At 37.5% G+C, this 21146-nt stretch overlaps 1 protein-coding gene across 8 annotated transcripts in view; it reads right to left on the bottom strand.

Annotated features, from left to right (window-relative positions):
- Positions 1–21146, bottom strand: part of LOC110184526 (ankyrin repeat and FYVE domain-containing protein 1-like) — a 189089-nt gene that overhangs the window by 110141 nt on the left and 57802 nt on the right. The window contains exon 4 of one of the 8 annotated variants that reach the window (XM_086836625.1): positions 11550–12668. The exons of the other annotated variants lie outside the window; for them this stretch is intronic. Coding sequence (XP_086692751.1) covers positions 12456–12668 — 213 coding nt within the window. The 3' untranslated portion in view covers positions 11550–12455. Of the gene's footprint in view, positions 1–11549; positions 12669–21146 lie in introns of those variants that run through there. 8 annotated transcript variants of the gene reach the window in all.

Here is a 21146-nt window from a genome sequence, read left to right as displayed (position 1 = left end):
TGGAAGCTATATGATATAGTAGTCCGATTTTCATAAAATTTCTACACAATATTGTAGGGTATAATAAAATGCCTACATCTCAAAATTGATCAAATTCTGTTGAAAAACTGAAAATGTTAAAATTTTTTTGTACAACTTTTCCTATCATTCCTATGGCAGCTATATGATATAGTCATCCGATCTGGCCCGTTCCGATATATATACGAATAAGAGTATATAGAAGGATAACTGCAAATTTCATTCAGATAGCTTCAAAACTGAGAGACTAGTTTGCGTAGAAACGGACAGACGGACAGAAGGACAGACGGACAGAAGGACAGACGAACAGACGGACATGGCTAGATCGACTCGGCTGTTGATCCTGATCAAGAATATATATACTTTATATAGTCGGAGGTGCCTCCATTAGTGCGTTGCAAACTTCTGACTGAAATTATAAAACCCTGCAAGGGTATAAAAATATAGATTTTTAAAAAATGTCAGGGTGGTCTACCCCCTTAACAAAAATATTTGTTAGAGGACGAGTTGATCTAAATCGGTGTAACCCTGATGCATTAACTATTGGACCATCAAGCGCAATTCAACAATAAATTTAAAAAAAAGTATTAATAAAAATTTCCTGTACAAAACTTTGGAGTATTTAAAGACAATGATGTATAAATTCAAACCATTATTTTAATAAAAAAGTAAACAGCTTTATGCAACCGAAATTGAACATTTATCAAAACTTAACACAGCGGATCGTTACAACATTTTCGATCAAGCGTCGGGCACAATACAACAAGTTCGTTCAGTTGACTTGATTTGTTCTGCTGGCTGATTCAAACTGATTGGTTGGTATTGGTATGATGATCGGAACTGATCGTGCAGAAAAAGAACGATCGAGCCCAACGATTCATAAGAGCTCGGGGTTCGCTCATGTTTGATTTGATTTGATTGTGAATGATACAATCAGACCGAAAATATGTACATAATTGTATGTGCGCAGAAAAGAAGTTGCGATGAATAGAATTAACTGAAACAGATTAACTTCATTTATTTGTCATTTTATATCCAAAAACTAAAATTCAACAAATAGTATGCTCAGTACACTAAGGAATATAAATTCTTCTTCATGGAATAATCGGATTGAATCAAACCCGGTTTGACCAAAATAAATGATTGTGATCGGCCTGAATGCAAGGAGCAGCCTCGATCATTCTTTGCAATTCACACAAAACGTTTGAACAAAAGCAATCATTCCGCAAGCGTGATCGGAACTGAATATTCGCTTCGAACATGCTCCCTTACGATCATACAATTTTGTTGATGGAAAGTTTTGCGTCACAAAAAATCCGAGTCAATGATCGGGTATGATTGTAAAAATGTTGATCGTTGCAGTTCTCTGGTGCGTAGTAAGAAGATATCAATGCGTAAAGCCAGATAATCTGAATCTAGCCTTAAATAATTTCCTGTTCTGCAGGTTTTCGAGATATCTCAATTAAAAACTGTCAAAAATTCGATGTGAGTATATTTAAAAGGGACTGTTACTTTATTGTGTCAAATGACGAGAAATTTGCGATTCTTTTACCTCGGGGTAAAAGCCCTGAGGAGTGCGCATAGTGGAAAACATCGACAAGTTTTTTGGGCGTACTACAACCTTTAGCACCTTCAATGCAGTAATATTTCTTCCCTATCTTTACCTACATTTTCAAATTGAATGGTTAAATTTTTAGAAACAAATAAGAGAATTTAATATTATCGTCTAAACACAACGGCAACACCTTCTGGAACATTCGTTCAACGGATGGTGGATGGAAAACGGATCTCTGTGGGAAGACACTATTATGCACAGAATTGAATCCAAATATTCGAAAGTATTCCGAAGTGCAACTATTTGTTGAATCGATGCTTTGTGATTGACATGGCCATTGTATAACTGCAAGACCATCGATATTTTCGATGTTTTTGGGATTACCCGATTTTATCGATAGTATCGAAATTAAAAATTATTCTATTGATGGCGCTCTGGCAGTAATTATATTTAAATTAGATTCGAAAATATTAAGAAAAGCACAAATAGCCTTCAGCTTGAATATGTTTACTAAATATAATCACCAAAAATAAAAAAATTTACATTCAGAGATCTTTTTATGAGTTATGGTCAATGATTTTCATGTTCTTACTAACTATAATCATCAAAAATTAAATATATTAATGGTCAATGGTTTGCATATTCTTATAAACTAGATCAAAAATTAAAAAAAATTTAATATTCGAAGATCTGATTATAGTGAAAATGCTTATATATTAGACAGACAAATAATTTTTTTATGCACATCGCAAGCAATAAGTTAATCCATCATCAATGGTCTTTTTGTGCAATGACGTGGGGTTGTATGATTGATTTATAAACGGCACAATTCCTCCATGTGAAATTGTAGGTAAATCAGCAAATCCTGCTGTTGGGTGCTTCAGATAATCTAACAGGTTAGACATATTCCCACTTGTCCTATAACTTTTGTCACAATATTGGCATTTGGCAACTCTACCATCAGTGGATTTTGTAAAGAACTGCTATACCTTTGACTTTCTAATCAACTGCCGTTTAGGCGAATGTACTTTATCTTGAAAATTGCAATCATTTACACTTGAATCTATTATTGTATATTAAAATTAGACATAAATATATATTGGTACATTGTCTTACTTTTGACACTTGATATTTGCAAAAATTTGTCCATTTGTGAAATTTTGTCCAAAAATGTGCTTTACATTTCCAATAGAGGCGCCAAATAAAAGAGTGTCTAAGTGACATAACAATCGAAGGTTGAAATAAAACCATCGATAGTTAATGGCCAAAGCAACTGTTCGATATAGCGATAGTGCCATCGATGGTTTTGCAGCTCGAAGCCGTAGTACGTATCCATATTAAAACATCACAACATAAAATGTATCTATAGCCCCTTATTGTTCTCCGTTTTGTTTATACCGTATACCGTTTTCAATACATACGTATGCATATATGCATGATATTTATGTGGTGTATTGAACTATTTTCATTATAAATTAAATATATCAAAATTTTTACATACATATGAATGTATGTATTCAAGATATTGCAAGGCACATCAGTTTACTATGTTTACACATTTTTAATTGCAGTAGCATAAATACACATGTACATATGAACATATGCAACATTTTTAACTCGAAGATTTTAAATTATGGAAGACGTACATAAAGAAAGTACCAACAGACGCAACGTTTTTTTATTTGTCGTCATTGTTTTACAGGGTTTGTATACTTTATCTTTTGATATTGATGTTTTTTTCGAAAATTGTTAAAAATATTGTTTTGTCTTTTGTATATACACATGGATGCATAATTACACTGACCCAAAAGTCTTGTTTTTGGTATAATTTTTTTTTGTAAGCCAGGTTATACCAGTTATTTAGTATTAAATTAGCTTTTTAATCTTTATAATGTATGTACAATAATTACGTTTCCATATGTACAATTTGTCAAGTAACTCTTTGCAAAATGAAAAATGGCATAAATTATTTGTATTTTTGAAACTGAAAATGTGTTGACAAGAAACATTTAAACATTTTTTTTGGGTTTATATAATAAAATTATGAACAAGCTTTTAATATGAGTAAAAAAAAACATTTCAACAATATTCATAATGTAAAATAACAAAACAAAATAACCTGAATTTTTCAGCTGTCAAATAATTCTCTGCAAAACGCAAACAGGAGTTGAAAAGATTCCTAGAATTAAGCAACGCAAAGCTAATTCTGAGAAAAATTAACGTTTGCCACTTCTTTGTGGTCTTTACTTTTATATGTATTTTTGAAGAATTATCGTAGGAAAAAGTTCGTGTTTGATGGAGTCCAAAATTTTAATCATGCCAGGCAAATTTTGAAACAAATTTATAAAAATCCGCCAACAACCCCCAGATAGACCTAAAAAATGATTGCGGAAAAACAGGTTGCCATGAAAATGTGACGAAAGTCCTGAATCTACTCAAATACTCCTCACACATAGCCAGGAAGAAACCGATGCTTTCAGTTGTAAATATTGAAAGGCGGATTAACTTAGCTATCGCCCACGAGACGAGACGAGACTAAAATAATGCTATACACTCAGTACGGCCCTAATAAAGTTTGGAGGAAACCAAAAACAACTTTCCAGCCGAAAAATATCATACCAACATTCAAATTTGGCAAGCTGTCTGTAATGATAAGGGTGCGCATATCAACCAAAGGCGTTGGTGAGCTGCGGATTTTTAATGATATAATGACGAAGGAGTTTTGTTTGGACATTCTTAAAAAGGAATTGACCCGAAGCACGAGAAATTTGGTATGCATGACGTCACTTGTCCAAAAATAAATAAATATGTATAAACTGCACCAGGAAAACATACCCAAGCTCAAGTCGCAGCTGTGCAGGACCTGGCTCCAGTTTAATTAAGTCCCATAGAAAATTTTTGGAATTTATTGAAGAAGAAAGTGACTCAACGGGCTCCAACAAATAATAATGCTTTAATTAAAGTAATACATACATGAGAAATGGGAGAAAATCCCTAAATATTATGACTTGAAAGGGATAATAATGCAAATGTCGCGACGACTGCATGCTGTAATAGATGCAAAGGGACTCCACACAAAATATTAACGCCGGAGCTATTGTAATTTTTAAGTTAACGTTATTAAACTACAACGTCTTGCAAATTGCAAAGAATTAATTAACAGCATACGAATTGCAATGTTTTTCTTTTTGTTATTTTTGTTTATTTATAAATTTATATGTATACATATATGCACATGTATGTATGTTTTAAGTTATAACATTTAAGTTTTGTTTTTTATATTTATAGATTAAAGTTATCCTAACAATATTATAAAAGAAAATAGAAAAAAATTCTTTTATTTGTTGAAAAAGTTTCAGTTTAAACCCAAAATGCAAAGAATTACTTGACAAACTGTACATAAGTATATGTATGTATGTATAATCTACGAACATGTATATAAAATAAAAAATAGTAAAATAATAATAAAATTTTGGGTCAAAATATACACACATATATTTTTGCACTTGAAAAATATAATTCCCTGCTAGAGCCAAGTACTAACTTATGATAAATTCGCTTGAAGAATGTAAGCACATATGCCAAATGCGCACAGTTTTTATTTCCTTGCAGGATATTATAATTTCCGACCATATAAAATATATATCTTCTTAATCAGCATCAACAGCCGAGTCGATCTAGCCATGTCCGTCTGTCCGTTTCTACGCACACTAGTCTCGCAGTTTTGAAACTATACTCTCACTCGTATATACATACATATGTACATATGTCGGAATGGGCCGGATCAGATAACTATATGATATATCATATAGCTGTCAGAAAATTTTTCAAAAAAAAATTATAACATTTTCAGTTTTCAACAGAATTTGATCAAATTTGAGATATGTATAGCCATTTTATTTTATTCTACGACTTTGTGGAAAATTATATGAAAATCGAGACGATCAAGATTTAATACAATAAAATATTACAACTTTTTCAGTTTTCAACAGATTTTCATAAAATTTGCTATATATCCGTTTTTATATTATTCCACAATTTTGTGTAAAATGTTATGAAAATCGGACTACTATATCATATAGCTGTCATACAAACGATCAAGAAATTACAATTACAAATTATAACTTTGTCAGTTTTCAACAGATTTTCATAAAATTTGAGATATAGCCTTTTTGTATTATTTTACAATTTCTTTTTTAATTTTATGAAAATCGGTAACTATCATAGAGATCCCGTACAAACGATCGTTAGATATAGAGGATAATGCAAATCTGTGAATGTAAAACTATAAATATAAATAGTATAGGTGAATAAAATGAAGGCAGGTATTTATTGCTTTTTAATATATATAATTTATATTTTATTAATTCAAAGTGATCGAAGTTTTATCTGCAAGGGAATGTAAACTTCGGCGAGCCGAAGTTAGTTTCCTTTCTTTTTTTTTGTGAATTAAATCTCATATTACGGGTGGTGTCATAACGGCATTCAATTCAAACCTTTTCCTGCCGGCTAGAAACGATATATGTATGTACATATATGATTCATTTATTTCGTTAAGAAAATCACCAGTTTTTAATGTTTCGCTTGGAACAATTATCTTATGTAAGCAACCGCCCGCCCGTATTATACTTTCAGTCAAAAGTTTGCATCGCAGAGAAGGAGTGACCTTCCACCATATAAGATATATGTACATACTGTTGAAAGGCATCAACAGGCGAGTCGATCTAGCCAATAGTCTCTCAGTTTTGCAGCTATCTGAATGAAACTTCGTAGTTAGTCTTCTACATACTCGTATACTCGTATATACGTCGGAACGGGCCGGATTGGAAATATCATATACCGTGGCTCACAGCTTATTTCGTGCTGAGGTAGACTTGAAATTCAAATTCTTAAATCTTAAATCTAAAAAAAAACTATAAATACCGACTTTTTTCATGTCACAGCTTATTTCGTGCAAGAACTTAAAGTACACTAAATTTGTAATTTGTTAATCTTAAATAACTTTTTCTTGTTGCAATCCATTGGAGAAGATATCAACTTATATATTTATAACTTTTTGGCGTTTCGTTACACTAAAAAAAAGTTTTCTTTGATTTACCAAAATGAGCCCGCGTACACCCATGGAGCAGAGAAAACTGGTCCTAAATCACTTCAAAAATTAAAAAACTAAACTTAATTTTGCTGAATTTAATTTTTTGAAGTCAAAGTGAGATCTATTACTGTACAATATATCATGCAATGTTGCAACCCAGAAAATCTATTAGCAGATAAAGGCCAAAATGCTCAGAATTAAACGTTTACAGGTATGGAGCAAAGGCGAATTATACCCAAAAATTAATTAATTGCCAAAATTGGGCACCAAAAATACAGTAGATATTGAGCATGAAACGGGAAAAGGTGTCGTCCGCCGCGACTTGCGGAAACCCAACTTTAATGGCAGAGTAGCCCGTAAAAGGCCTTTTATTATACCCTTGCAGGGTATTATAATTTCAGTCAGAAGTTTGCAACACAGTGAAGGAGGCACCTCCGACCATATAAAGTATATATATTCTTGATCAGGATCAACAGCCGAGTCGATCTAGCCATGTCCGTCTGTCCTTCTGTCCGTCTGTCCGGCTGTCCGTCTGTCCGTTTCTACGCAAACTAGTCTCTCAGTTTTGAAGCTATCTGAATGAAACTTTGCAGTTAGCCTTCTATATACTCTCACTCGTATATATGTCGGAACGGGCCGGATCGGACGACTATATCATATAGCTTCTATAGGAATGATCGGAAAATTTTTACAACAAAATTATAACAATTTCAGTTTTCAACAGAATTTGATCAAATTTGAGATATAGCCATTTTACTGTACTCTACAATTTTGTGTAAAATTTTATGAAAATCGGACAACTATATCATATAGCTCCAATAGGAACGATCGAGAAATTAAGACAATTAAAAATTATAACATTTTCAGTTTTCAACAGATTTTCATCAAATTTGAGGTATAGCTATTTTATATCAGTATTAAATTTTGTGTAAAATTGTATAAAAATCGGACGACTTTAGATGTTGAGAAAAATTCACATCTGTGACTGTAAAACTGCAAATATAATATGTAAAGGTGAATGAAATGAAAGCAGGTATTACTTCATTGTTTTTTAACACAAATAAATATAATTTATATTGTTGGGATTCCAAGTCATAGAAGTTCTATCTGCAAGGGTATATAAACTTCGGCGTGCCGAAGTTAGCTTCCTTTCTTGTTATCATATGCATTTACTGCTTATGTTTGCCAGATAAAATGTACTACTTACTTCTTCTGAAAGGTAGAACGCAAAGAAAAAACACCAACCCCTCTTATTCTATTGACAAAGGTATAGTGCAATAGAAAAACTGCATATATATAATAACTGTATATATTTTAAAATTTTAATTCTTCCAGTTTATAACATATTTTTATATTATTTAAGATATAGGAATTTTGTATATCAATTTTAATTTTATGTATATCGGAAAACGGATCATATATAAAATATATTAATTTAATTTATTATTAACTTTTATTTTATACCGTGGTTTCTGTTGGATATATTGTTCTTCATTCTTGTAAACTGATGTTAAATATAATATCTTTAAAACAAACAAAACACAATTATAAACTTATTTATTTTAGCAAAAAACTCCATTGCTAACGTTTTACAATGCTATAAGTGCTCAGTATCTATAGAAAAATATGTTGTGGATAATAAAACTATTACGACGCCACTATGCTCTAAATTTGAAGAATCTAATAATTATGCTGTTCAATGTCCATATTCAACAATGTGCTTAAAAACCATTTCAATTCTTCGCCTTCAAAATGGACAGAAAAAAGAAACTATAACCAGAGGATGTGCCCAACAAAAAAACACCACTCAGGTATAAAACGATTTTGATCAAAATATAAATATTATTTAACTATACCTAAATTTATTTCAGATTTTTCGCAATAAACAGTGGGAACAAAAACATTTAGTTCAGGAAGTATATGATGAGGGCTGTAAAGACATAAACGGCGATCGTTTAGCGGGATCAGCTGAAAAAAAACAATGCTATTGTCGCGGAAATCTGTGCAACACATCAAGTTTTATTACTCTTGATATATCTATGATAATCAATACGCTTTTTTGGCTCATGCTATGTTTTTAAGTATTACATTTTCATGTTTTTCATGTTCACCTTCCAAGGTATTATAATTTTAGTCTGAAGTTTGCAACGTAGTGAAGGAGACATTTCCGACCCTACAATGTACAGTGAATCACTTTAATATACGGTTTAATCTTTTTCAACTTTTAACGCGAATAAAATTTATATTACTAAAAAAATGCTAAAAAATTTATATTAAAGCTTGTAATATTATCTTTCCATAGGACTTTATTTAAAATTTAAAGAAGAATCTCATATGAAAACAAAAAAGGAGAATATTGCGTTTTTTTAATATTCGGTATTTTTGGCAAGTGTTATGATTTGGGGTATTATGTTTTATAGATGGTATTATGAACCAAGATAGTGTATGGCAAATTTTGAGCACTCGCAAGAAAAAATGGGCATTGAAAAGACCTTTAAGGTATACCAGGGCAATGATCCAAAGCACAAGGGCCATAGAGTTAAGTCCTGGCTGATGTACAACTGTCCGAAATTGTTGGAAACGCCGTCCCAATCACCTGATGTCAATCCTATTGGGAATTTGCGGAGTGAATTAGAGCGCCGTGTGCATAAGACGCCGATATCGTCTATTTATAATTTAAAGGAATGGCTTCAATAAATTGGCGCCGATACAAAAAAGGTCTGCAAAATATGCCAAGAGACCTAAGACTAAACACTATGTTTATCACACCAAATCATTGTATAAATTTTTTTTTTAGAAAAATTTGTTGTTTCTTAATTATATAAGGGAAACCCGAATATTAATGTAACGCGTATTTTGAGTTGTCTTTCGTTTTCGTTTAATTTCACTTTTGATTAAAAATAAAACGCCAATATATGTACCTCAATAAAGAGGTGATTACACATTTATAATTGCAGTAGAATAAATACATATGTACATTTGCAACATTTTTAACTCGACGATTTGAAATTATGGAAGACGTACACGAAGAAAGTCGTAACAGACCCAGCGTTTTTTTTATTTATCGTCATTGTTTTACTAGATTTGTATACTTCATCTATTTATATTGATGTTTTTTTCGAAATTAATTTTTAACAAGAAAGGAAGCTAACTTCGGCACGCCGAACATAGAACTTCGATGACGGAATCCATACAACATAAAATATATATATTAATATTAAAAAACAATGAAGTAATACCTGCTTTCATTTCATTCACCTATACATATTATATTTTCAGTTTTACATTCACAGAGTTGCATTTTTGCTCCACATCTAAAGATCGTTTGTATGGCACCTATGTGATATAGTCGTCCGATTTTCATAAAATTTGACACAAAATTTAAGACTTATATAAAATGGCTATATCTCAAATTTAATGAAAATCTGCTGAAAACTGAAAACGTTATAATTTTTAATTGTATTCATTTTTTGATAGTTCCTATGGCAGCTATGTGATATAGTAGTCCGGTTTTTTTTACAACTTTCCACAAAATTGTAGATTAAAATAAAATGGCTATATCTCATATTTGATGAAAATCTGGTGAGAACTGAAGAAGTTCTTTAATTTTATTAATTTCTTTTATCTATATATATAAAAACTAGCTGTACCCTGCCACGTTTCTCTGTGGCATATTATGGTTAAGAGGGCACTTCTGAATACATCAAGGTTCTGGCAAAATCATCTTCCTGGCATAAGGTGAAAAAGGCAGTCAGAGTTGTCGCTGGCGGATTCAGGACTCTTTCTTGCACATTTAGTTCTGTGAAATAGACACGTGAATTGGGAACGAAAAAATTAGCCACGCAGCCTCGTTACTGCTTATGTATCTTCCAGCCTGGTATTGAGAGATTTCATCGACAACTCGTACTGCATTGTTGTCACCATTTTCTGCCTGAACACCAAAAACTGCCATATCGCTGCCTTTATTCACGTACTTGTAATTTTATCATACAGCCAAATCAGTATGTGCTCATGCGGCAATCCTCTCTTTTGCCATTCTACTGAATACATCCAGCACCGCACAGATCCAAAAACTCCATGTTTCACAATGAAATCCATCAGTGACTTGAGCTTTTGTCTGAAAACACGGGCTGTGATGTCATGCCTATCCCTATACGATTGTCCAGGAAATAACAGCTGTACTATCTCGTCCCAAGCTGGATTGCATGTGAAGGTGATAAATAAGTCTGGACGGCTGTGGCAACGAACATATGCCATGGCATTTTGAGCATATTCATGCATGTGGCGTGGACTACCTATGTATGAGGATGGCAAAATCGTGAGCTTTCCAACGTTGGTTGTATTACGGTCATTCATCACAGCATCCCGCAAATGTATATATTCATCGGACCGAAGTTTCGTCTGATTCAATCGAAGAGGCCTGACAGTATATGCAGACCTGATGCATCCGGCCAATAACGACATTCGATTCGAGCTGTAATCAATAATTGGATTATATCTGATCTTCTGCAAGCTGTAAACGCGCTTCAGCTACCCTTGCCCTGTCGCGTTCATTATTTTGAGAGTGAATCAAATCGATTGCTGCAGAACGCGACTGTCTAACTCTTAATCGTTTTTTTTTTATATATATAGATGCTCTGTTCGTGTCTACATCCTTTATAGACTTGAAAAGTTCTGAACCGTTTAAGCCCAAACTTTAACACAACATGCGTTGAGGTTCCAGCTCGGTTATTGTCTACTTTTGATGTTGATAGCTTATCTGCGGTTGCAAATATATCAATTTTTTTCGCGTTTCCCCTTGCCCCTACTGCTGCGCCCTCTACATGCAGCCAGCTGAATCAAAGCATTTCCTGTCAAACATCCCCAACATATTGAAAGAAAAAATTGGAGATAAACATTTTATTTTTTTGTTCAGATTCAGTAAGAAACGAAGTCATGCCACCCAAGAAGTCGAGTTTGGGTCGTCGTACTCGCAATACAGAAGCAAACAGACGTAAGATTACGAATATGACTGACGAAGAACGGGCCTCCATCCGAGAGACGCGGCTGTGCGATGAACTTTTACTCATACAGGTTAATGGTTCGGAGGACCGATTGCAATCATATATTGAAATGTCGTCAGTTGTTTCATCAGTACATTGTCGATATGTATGCAAAAATTGAAACAACGTTTGCTGTTCCTCCGATTGAATCAGAAGAAACTTCGGTCCGATGAATATATACATTTGCGGGATGCTGTGATGAATGACCGTAATACAACCAACGTTGGAAAGCTCACGATTTTGCCATCCTCATACATAGGTAGTCAACGCCACATGCATGAATATGCTCAAAATGCCATGGCATATGTTCGTTGCTACGGCCGTCCAGACTTATTTATCACCTTCACATGCAATCCAGCTTGGGACGAGATAGTACAGCTGTTATTTCCTGGACAATCGTATAGGGATAGGCATGACATCACAGCCCGTGTTTTCAGACAAAAGCTCAAGTCACTGATGGATTTTATTGTGAAACATGGAGTTTTTGGATCTGTGCGGTGCTGGATGTATTCAGTAGAATGGCAGAAGAGAGGATTGCCGCATGCGCACATACTGATTTGGCTGTATGATAAAATTACTCCAGACGAAATCGACGATGTTATATGCGCTGAGATTCCACGGGCCGAGGTTGATACGGATTTGCATGAAGTTGTCATCAAGAACATGATCCATGGCCCATGTGGTACCCTCAACCCATGTTCACCATGCATGGTAGACGGGAAGTGTTCCAAGCGATATCCTCGAGCATTTACAGCCAACACCGTAACAGGGGCGATGGATATCCTCTGTATAGGAGACGGTCAACTGAAGATGGAGGGACTTCGGCAAATTTAAACATGAGAATTGGTGATATTGAGGTAGACAATCGTTGGGTGGTTCCATACTCACCACTATTGTCAAAATCATACAAAGCGCACATCAACGTAGAATATTGCAATTCCGTGAAATCGATTAAATATATCTGCAAGTACGTGAATAAAGGCAGCGTTATGGCAGATTTTGGTGTTCAGGCAGAAAATGGTGACAGCAATGCAGTACGAGTTGTCGATGAAATATCTCAATACCAGGCTGGAAGATACATAAGCAGCAAGGAGGCTGCATGGAGAATTTGTTCGTTCCCCATTCATGAACGCTATCCAGCATTAGTTCACTTGGCAGTCCATTTGGAGAATGGTTAACGTGACTATTTCACAGAAAGAAATGTGCAAGAAAGAGTCCTGAATCCGCCAGCTACAACTCTGACTGCCAGGAAGATGATTTTGCCGGAACCTTGATGTATTCAGAAGTGCCCTCTTAACTACAATATGCCACAGAGAAACGTGGCAGGGTACAGCTAGTTTCTTATAAAATGGCTATGTATCAAATTTGATGAAAATCTGTTGAAAACTGAAAATGTTATACTTTTTAATTGAATTAATTTCTCGATCGTTCCTATGGGAGCTATATGATATAGTTGTCCAATTTTCATAAAATTTTACACAAAATTTTAGAATAATATGAAATGGCTATATCTTAAATTTGATTAAATTCTCTTGAAAATTAAAAATGTTATCGCCAGCGCGATTCTCAGTCTTCCGACAACAGCCACCGCCATTCTCATTCCTCTCAAATTTCTCGATCGTTCCTATGGGAGCTATATGATATATAAGTCAGATTTTCATAAAATGTACACAAAATTGTAGAATAATATAAAATGGCTATATCTCAGTCTGTCTGTCCGTTTCTACGTAAACCCGTCTCAGTTTTGAAGCTATCAGAAAGAAACTTTGTAGTAAGTCTTCTATATACTCTCACTCGTATATATGTCGGAACGGGCCAGATCAGACAACTATATCATATAGCTGCCATAGGAATGATAGGAAAATTTTTACAAATAAAATTATAACATTTTCAACAGAATGTGATCAAATATTTGAGATATAGCCATTTTATATTACTTTACATTTTGTGTAAAATTTTATGAAAATCGGACTACTATATCCTTTATCAAAGTACAAAAGCCCGTGCCCAGACGGCTTAATACCGGCAAAGCTACAATCAGCCAAGGATAGCATTTGCAAATGGGTAAAAGCCATTTACGAAGCTTGTATAAGACTGACGCACATCACACTCCTGAGGGGGGAGACAAAAGTCATATTTATACCGAAACCGGACAGAAAAGGGCATATCCTAGGAAAGGATTATAGACCGATAAGTCTCGCCCTGAAGACACTAGAGAGACCCCTGGACGTCCACATCCGGGAGTCTCTAGAGCGACATCAACTCTCGGATGCGCAGCATGCGTACCGCAAAAGAAAGTGAACGGAAACAGCGCTACACGAAGTTGTACAACATGTCGAGAAGACATTACAACACAAGCAATACACGATGGCCGCCTTCCTAGACATCGAAGACGCGTTCAATAACGTGAACCCCTGACACGGATACAACGGGCAGCGAGTGCGGGGGCCGTGGGTGCAATGCGCTCATGCCCCGCGGCTGCCCTCAACGCTGTCCTAAATATAATACCGATAGAACTGTTCGTGAAGGACATTGCAGCACAGAGCGCAGTGAGACTGAAGGCAAGCAATTGCTGGAGGGAATACGGCGCCGGGCACGGCAAGATTCTTGAGAGCAGCGGCTTAAACACAAACGTTAGATCGACTACATGCTCGCGGAGATGAACTTCGGGAACGCATTCTCGACCTCATATTCAACAAGGGAAGACTTGAGTAGGGGCAAAGTAGTAGTAGAGAACGATGGCTCAAAGTTAAGCTGCGGCGTAGGGTCTGGGATCTACGTTGAAAATTAAGTAATTGAAAAGGCTTTCAATCTCTCTAAGTCAGCGACGGTCTTTCAGGCTTACTAGCCATAAGGGAAACAGTCGAACTTTCCTTAAGGCAGGACCTCGGGGACACGATTTTGTAGAAAATTATATGAAAATCAAGACGATCAAGATTTAATACAATTAATAATTACAACTTTTCCAGTTTTCAAAAAATGTTCATAAAATTTGCTATATATCCGTCTTTATATTATTCCACAATTTTGTGTAAAATGTTATGAAAATCGAACTACTATATCATATAGCTGCCATTTTGTGTTAAATTTTATGAAAATCGGACTACTATGTATATCTATGTATATAGCTGCCATAGGAACGATCAAGAAATTAATACAATTAAATATTATTACTTTGTCCGTTTTCAACGGATTTTTTGGGATATAGCCTTTTTATATTATTTTAGAATTTCTGTTTTAATTTTATGAAAATCTGATGACTATATCATATAGATCCCGTACAAACGATGCAAATAATGCAAATCTGTGAATGTAAAACTATATATATAAATAGTATAGGTGAATAAAATGAAGGCAGGTATTACATTATTGATTTTTAATATATATAATTTATATTTTCACAGTGATCGAAGTTTTATCTGCAAGAGGATGTAAACTTCGGCGTGCCGAAGTTAGCTTTCTTTCTATTTTTTTTTTTGTGAATTAAATCTCATATTACGGGCGTTGTCATTACGGCATTCAATTCAAACCTTTTCACCAGTTTTTAATGTTTTGCTCGGAACAATTATCGTATGTAAGCAACCGCCCGAGCGAAAAATCAGAAAGTTAATGCTTATTTCGCTGTGTTCTATATACCCTTTGGTATTTTTATTACAGTCAGGAGTGTGAAACGTAGAGAAGGAGTCACCTCCCACCATATAAGGTATACATATTCTTGAAAGGCGAGTCGATCAAGCCATGTCCGTTTCTACTCAAACTAGTCTCTCAGTGTTGAAGCGATCTGAATGAACCTTGTACGCGCGATAGGAAATATAGAAAAGAGGTCAAGGAAATTAATTTTTGGCGTACTCCCAAATTGCTTACCTGCATTTCTACTAAGTGGGTTAGAATTAAAGTTTTAAGTGATTATAATTTGCACACTGTAATGTAAGAGGATCATGCAATTTAAAGGTATACTATAATAAATATATAAAGGTATACTAAAGGTATAAAGGATCTTATATTTCTACTTGGTACATGGTAAGTGAGCTGACTCAACAAGTCAAGGCCGTCTGCCTATGGGGTACACAGGGGGATCAACGGATGACCGAGTAATGTTCTGTAACTCTGTCCACCATTGGTAGTGCGACTATACTCTCCGGGGATGCTGACCAATTTTAGTTGATCGGACCTGGGCAAGTCTTGAAACAGCCTCCTCTCAAGTCAGGTGTGTAAAGCGACCAGTGCCAGGTAACCCTGGGTCGTAAATGACCTTGCCGCAGTTTTGGGGCGAAGCTGCGGTCAACATGTTTTAATGCCCCAAACCCCCTCTGGCCTGCTGCGCTTGCCCAGTCGACCAAGGTTGGCGAACATGAATGAAAAATGGAACCACAACGCCGAGCTTTGGAACTCCCGGGAGAGGATAAGCCCCAAAGACCGTCAAAGATGGACGAGAAGGAAATGCTGAGGCCGAGATTGGTCGCGGCATCACATTAAGTGACGGAGACCGACGAAGAAGAGCCGCAATCCGAGGGGAGAGCATGTATCACTCCCCAATCAAACCACACAGGTGGGGTTTAATTGGGCATCACTGCAAAGATGGCAAAAATTTCGCGTCATCAAAGGTGAGCGAGGGTCAAAGAGGCTAAGAGCAAGACTGACCCCCGAGATGCCGAAGATTAAGCCAAATTCCTTGGGGAGATCGCGGAGTATGAGGCCTACAAATCGGCGAACCCATCAGCGTTCCAGCCCTTAAAGGCACAGCGCAATGTAAGAGGGCGAAGGACCCACAGGGAAAGCCAAGAGTGACCAACTTTGTCACCAAGGCAAAGAAGTTTAGAGAGGTGGCCAGAGACATTCTGGCTATGGCTCTGGTGGATGAGCGCCACGACGACGGTCGCCTGCCGTCGGAGGATATTGAGGCCAAATTTGCCGATATGGTAAGCGTCAGGTTGGTTAGCATGCCAACCGGTCCCATCCCCTCCTTCGACTCTTCAGACGTGGTCAGGGGGCACCTGGTCATCAGATGTGACAACGGGTTCTTTAAGACCTTCCTGGCGGAATGCGTGGCTAAGATTAGTGACACTTGGGTTGGCCTTAAGATTAGTCTAGTACACGCCAGGCAAATCCCAAGAAGACCCAGAGCTCGCATGTGGTTACCAAAGGGGCAAACCGAACACCCCAGGGTGATCGCTTGTATGAAGGCCCAAAACCCAGACGTCCATACGGAGGACTGAACCATCCACAGAAGGGAAGAGGAGATAAAGGTGAATCTCTGCCTGCCGCAGCTGGAAGGCAACGACCATAAGGTCTAGTACGGCATTAGGAAGGCCAAAATAAAGGTCATCCTGGCCGAGCCGGACGAGATACTGGAGGAGGTCGATGAAACCAACAAACTGTTGGACGACATGGTCATCGACGACAAATCACCTAACACTACCTCAACAAACATCTATAGCGAAAATCGTGCAGATTAACCTGAAGCACAGCTCACACGCTTCAGCAAATCTCCTTCTAAGGGAGAGGGATGTCGATATCGGTATGGTACAGGAGCCTCGGACCAAGGACGAACAAGTCGCTGGACGAAGGCAAATCACTCTAGATGATTATCTAAAACCAATTCTACAAAAACACTCGGGATTATAAATTCAAACCTTTAAAAATAGTGAGGTTTGAATTTATAATCCCGAGTGTTTTTGTAGAATTGGTTTTAGATAATCATCTAGAGTGATTTGCCACTTCAACAAGTGATTGCATTCAGTTAACTGGAAATCTTGTCCTCTGTCAAAGGTCAAAAATTGTGAAGCTGTAACAATACAAACTTTGATAGGTCATTAACTATTTTTTGCCAAAAGGGGGGCACTGTGCCCTCCAGGTAGTCCTTGCCTGATTGGGTGAGTTTAAATTTAGAGAGCAGTTGAAATCATCTGAGCTTGAAGAACGTTGCGCTATTGGTGACCTCTCCCTACTGGTGATGGTGAATGTAGCCGACTTTGCCCTTCTGTTTCTACTTCTCCTTGTGCTCGTCGTCGGAAGGTCATCATCTTCTGATGATCGATTAACGTCATACGACTCATGGAGGATGTATATTTCGTTGCCTTTAGCGATGTCCAGTAGTTTCTTCCAATATAGGCAGTAGAAAGTTTTCCCGTCATTAGAGTAGTTGTCTCTACAACTGTCGATCGACCTTACATTGGAAGAAACTACTGGACATCGCTGATACTGCCGAAAGATACCTACAACCTTCAAATCTCATGGTTGACTATTTCCAGCACGTAATTGGTGTGGTACCTATTGCCGCAAGAGACTTAGCAGCGTCATTTGAAAATTATGCCATGGGAACAAACAACATTGCAGCAAACATCAATAAGGAAATTAAAACTTTCGATAAAACGGAATGGACCGCATCACCAACCTATTACTATGTGACTGAAGGGGAATTTAACCTTCAGATAGACAAGTTGTCATCAGTCATCGCTAGCTGGTAAAACAATGCATCAGTAACCCGGGCCACAATTTACAAGACTTTCAGTGGATACAGCCTCAAACCAACTTATGCCTACTTCACAGAAGCCCACAAAGATGGACTAATAATAAAAGTCATATTAACTCCACCTGCAGGTAAGTTGGCATTCATGGTTATACACATAGTTAAGGGTTGTCCGGCAATAAAATTCATAACAAAAGTGCGAGTATCGAGCAAACTCAAAGGCGTACTTGACGGCGGAATAGGTGACGGGTTTTCCATTGTTATCTCAGCAATTCTAAACGCTAAGTTTACGCTCAGCCACAAGCAAGTTGACACCTTTTTAGATAGGTGGATTGATGTCAGCGTAATGAAACAACCGCAAACTACCTGCTCTATTAGCGACACTATTTCATTACTCATGACATACCGACCAGGCTTACCTCATGACGAAGCGGTATACTCCCGACTCACTTCGGCTACAGATGAGCATGTCGATCTTACAACACTGGTGGACAACCATGATACGTACCTTGACATATCCGTGGCAGGTTGCCAACTTCTAATCGATTACCCAGCTGAAGTGTCTAATAGATTACATAGCGAACACTCCACTCACATACCAGTGTTCGACGCCAACGAACAGCCTATGCTTTTCATGATGTCCACCCGGGGGCGCCATGAATTTTTAAATTAGTTTATTAAAAAATTAAAATTAACGAAAACCGAGATGTGGTGGCAGACTTGGCACGAACGAAAAAAGTGGTGCGTCGCTTCGAGTTCAAAAAATGCGAATTGTTTCACTGCAATGTGATGCTAGGAATTCTTTCCCGTTTAGCCCGCAGCTGTATTGAAATGTACGGTCTGGCTTTATCCAAAGGTTGAACGTCTTGCCTTTGCCCTTACCTACACATTTTAGTAACTCTTCTCTAGAGTTGTACTGTTTGTCAAGGTATACCATTGGTTTACTTTTCTCATTAACGTTCAAAGTTGAATCCTCGTCAATGTAAAAAGTTTTGTTTGAATAGTTGCTCAATCCATAGGCGAATTTGCCGTTTAGCCATTTGGATTGAGTGATGAATGATATAATCTCTCCTGTGTTGTTCATCACTGGTGTACCAGTTTTGTAGTTTTTATTAGAAATGAAACAGTTGCCGACTGTAACAACTTTCCTACCTGAACCGTACTCGTCAATCATCAAGATAAATTTGTTATCATCTACCTGCTCTGTGTTACCAGTATTGCCGACTGTCACTTGACCAGTTATCTTGGTGTTCAGTATGCCGTCATAGGTAAAATCACAATATTTGTGATATAGTTTGCCTTTGTCTTTGTTGGTTTCATGAGTCTGCTCGTGGTTGACATGGATGTATTTGCCGTCACCATGAGCCATCGCGCTGACTCTCCCTTCGAGCTGTTGCTCGTAAGGGATTCCCCATAACGGGGAGTGTTTCATCTTGACGTTTGCCCCACTGATATGAGGCAGTCAAGAAATGCTGTGTGTTGTGCCCTACTCGGTTATTATCGCTTCAGCTCCGGTCCAGATACTGCCGAGTTCCACTTCTTTCGAAGACACTTTGTCCGCCTTGGGCCAGGCAAGGACTACCTGGAGGGCACAGTGCCCCCCTTTTGACAAAAAATAGTTAATGACCTATCAAAGTTTGTTTTGTTACAGATTCGCATTTTTTGAGCTCAATAATAGTTAGTTAGCTCAAAAATAGTTGAGCTCAAAAAATGCGAATCTGTAACAAAACAAACAAACAACATTGCCTAAGATTGAGCTCGAAACCCGAGGAGGGAACGAACGCTCAAGTGAACACGCCTACGAAAAACATCATCACCACAGCGAATTCGGTGGGCAATAGATTCTATCGATAAGTACAAAAGCCTGGGCCCAGACGGCATAATACCGGCAATGCTACAATCAGCCAAGAAAAGCATCTTTAGATGCCTAAAGCCATTTACAAAGTGTAACGGAACTGCCTTTCTTTGGGCAACGCCGGGCTAGCTCAGGGTGCCCAGGGCTGGGTCCGACCCAAGGCCCGCAGTCCGCACAATTAAAAATACCAAATTAATCGGACGTCTCGGACTAAACTACAAGTGTCATCACTAACAATACAAAAAGGTAAACAAACAACAAAAATTTAGCTGCTGGGTTGAATTTGTGGCTTGGCTGGTACCGCCACGACACCCCACCCATCCAGTGATGCCTCCTCCACATTTCGGGGCATCACCCATCTCCGGCATGCCGGAGCTTACTCCAGGCGGTCTAGCGACAGGCCCATCTCCCCCCAGGTAAACTTACTCCATTTTCATTTTAATCTTTTACTGGCTATTGATTATAAATTTTTGGCATCTTACATCTAACAGATTTGTAAATATGGTTTTAGGCGCCAACTCGTCCACGGCGAGAACGTGGCCTCAGCCAGGGATGCGCTTGCATCAAGCCTGCCTTTTGTTGGGGACCGACAACGTTGGCGGAGGAGAAGCTTTTCGGCCACAAATTGGCCACGATTGGCTAACGAGAAATTTTCCCTCTTTCACCTACTATCTCTGCTGGAGCTCCATGAGAAATAGCCTAGGGTCGGGGTTCAAACAAAACTGAGAGCTTAATGGCTTCTTCCCCGTTCCCCTATTGGTCGCAGCGCATGGGTTGCACCAATCCCGGACCCAGGATACGATCAATCCGGAGGGCGAGACAAACACACTAATACCTTACACCTAACAATAACTAACAATAACACTAATGTCTTACACCTAACAACAACTAACAATAACACTAATGTCTTACACCTTACAACAACAACTTAAATTTTTTTTATATATCCCAGCTCGCCCTGGTTTGGCGCCGGGTGGTAAGGGCTGCCCGCAGGTCGGCGGCAGCTGCCTGGGCAGAAATTAATACGCAATTCGCCCCTTATTTCGTTCCATCCGGAACGGACTCACCGGATCTGGGGTCGTCTTTGGGCTGCGGCGGCGACGGTTGTTGGTTGC

The sequence above is a fragment of the Drosophila serrata genome, unplaced genomic scaffold (assembly GCF_035046125.1).
Source record: "Drosophila serrata isolate PLE 108 unplaced genomic scaffold, ASM3504612v1 contig_291, whole genome shotgun sequence".
Taxonomy (NCBI): Eukaryota; Metazoa; Arthropoda; class Insecta; order Diptera; family Drosophilidae; genus Drosophila; species Drosophila serrata.
Note: the sequence above shows the minus strand (reverse complement) of the source record. Positions and strands in the feature narration are given on the sequence as shown.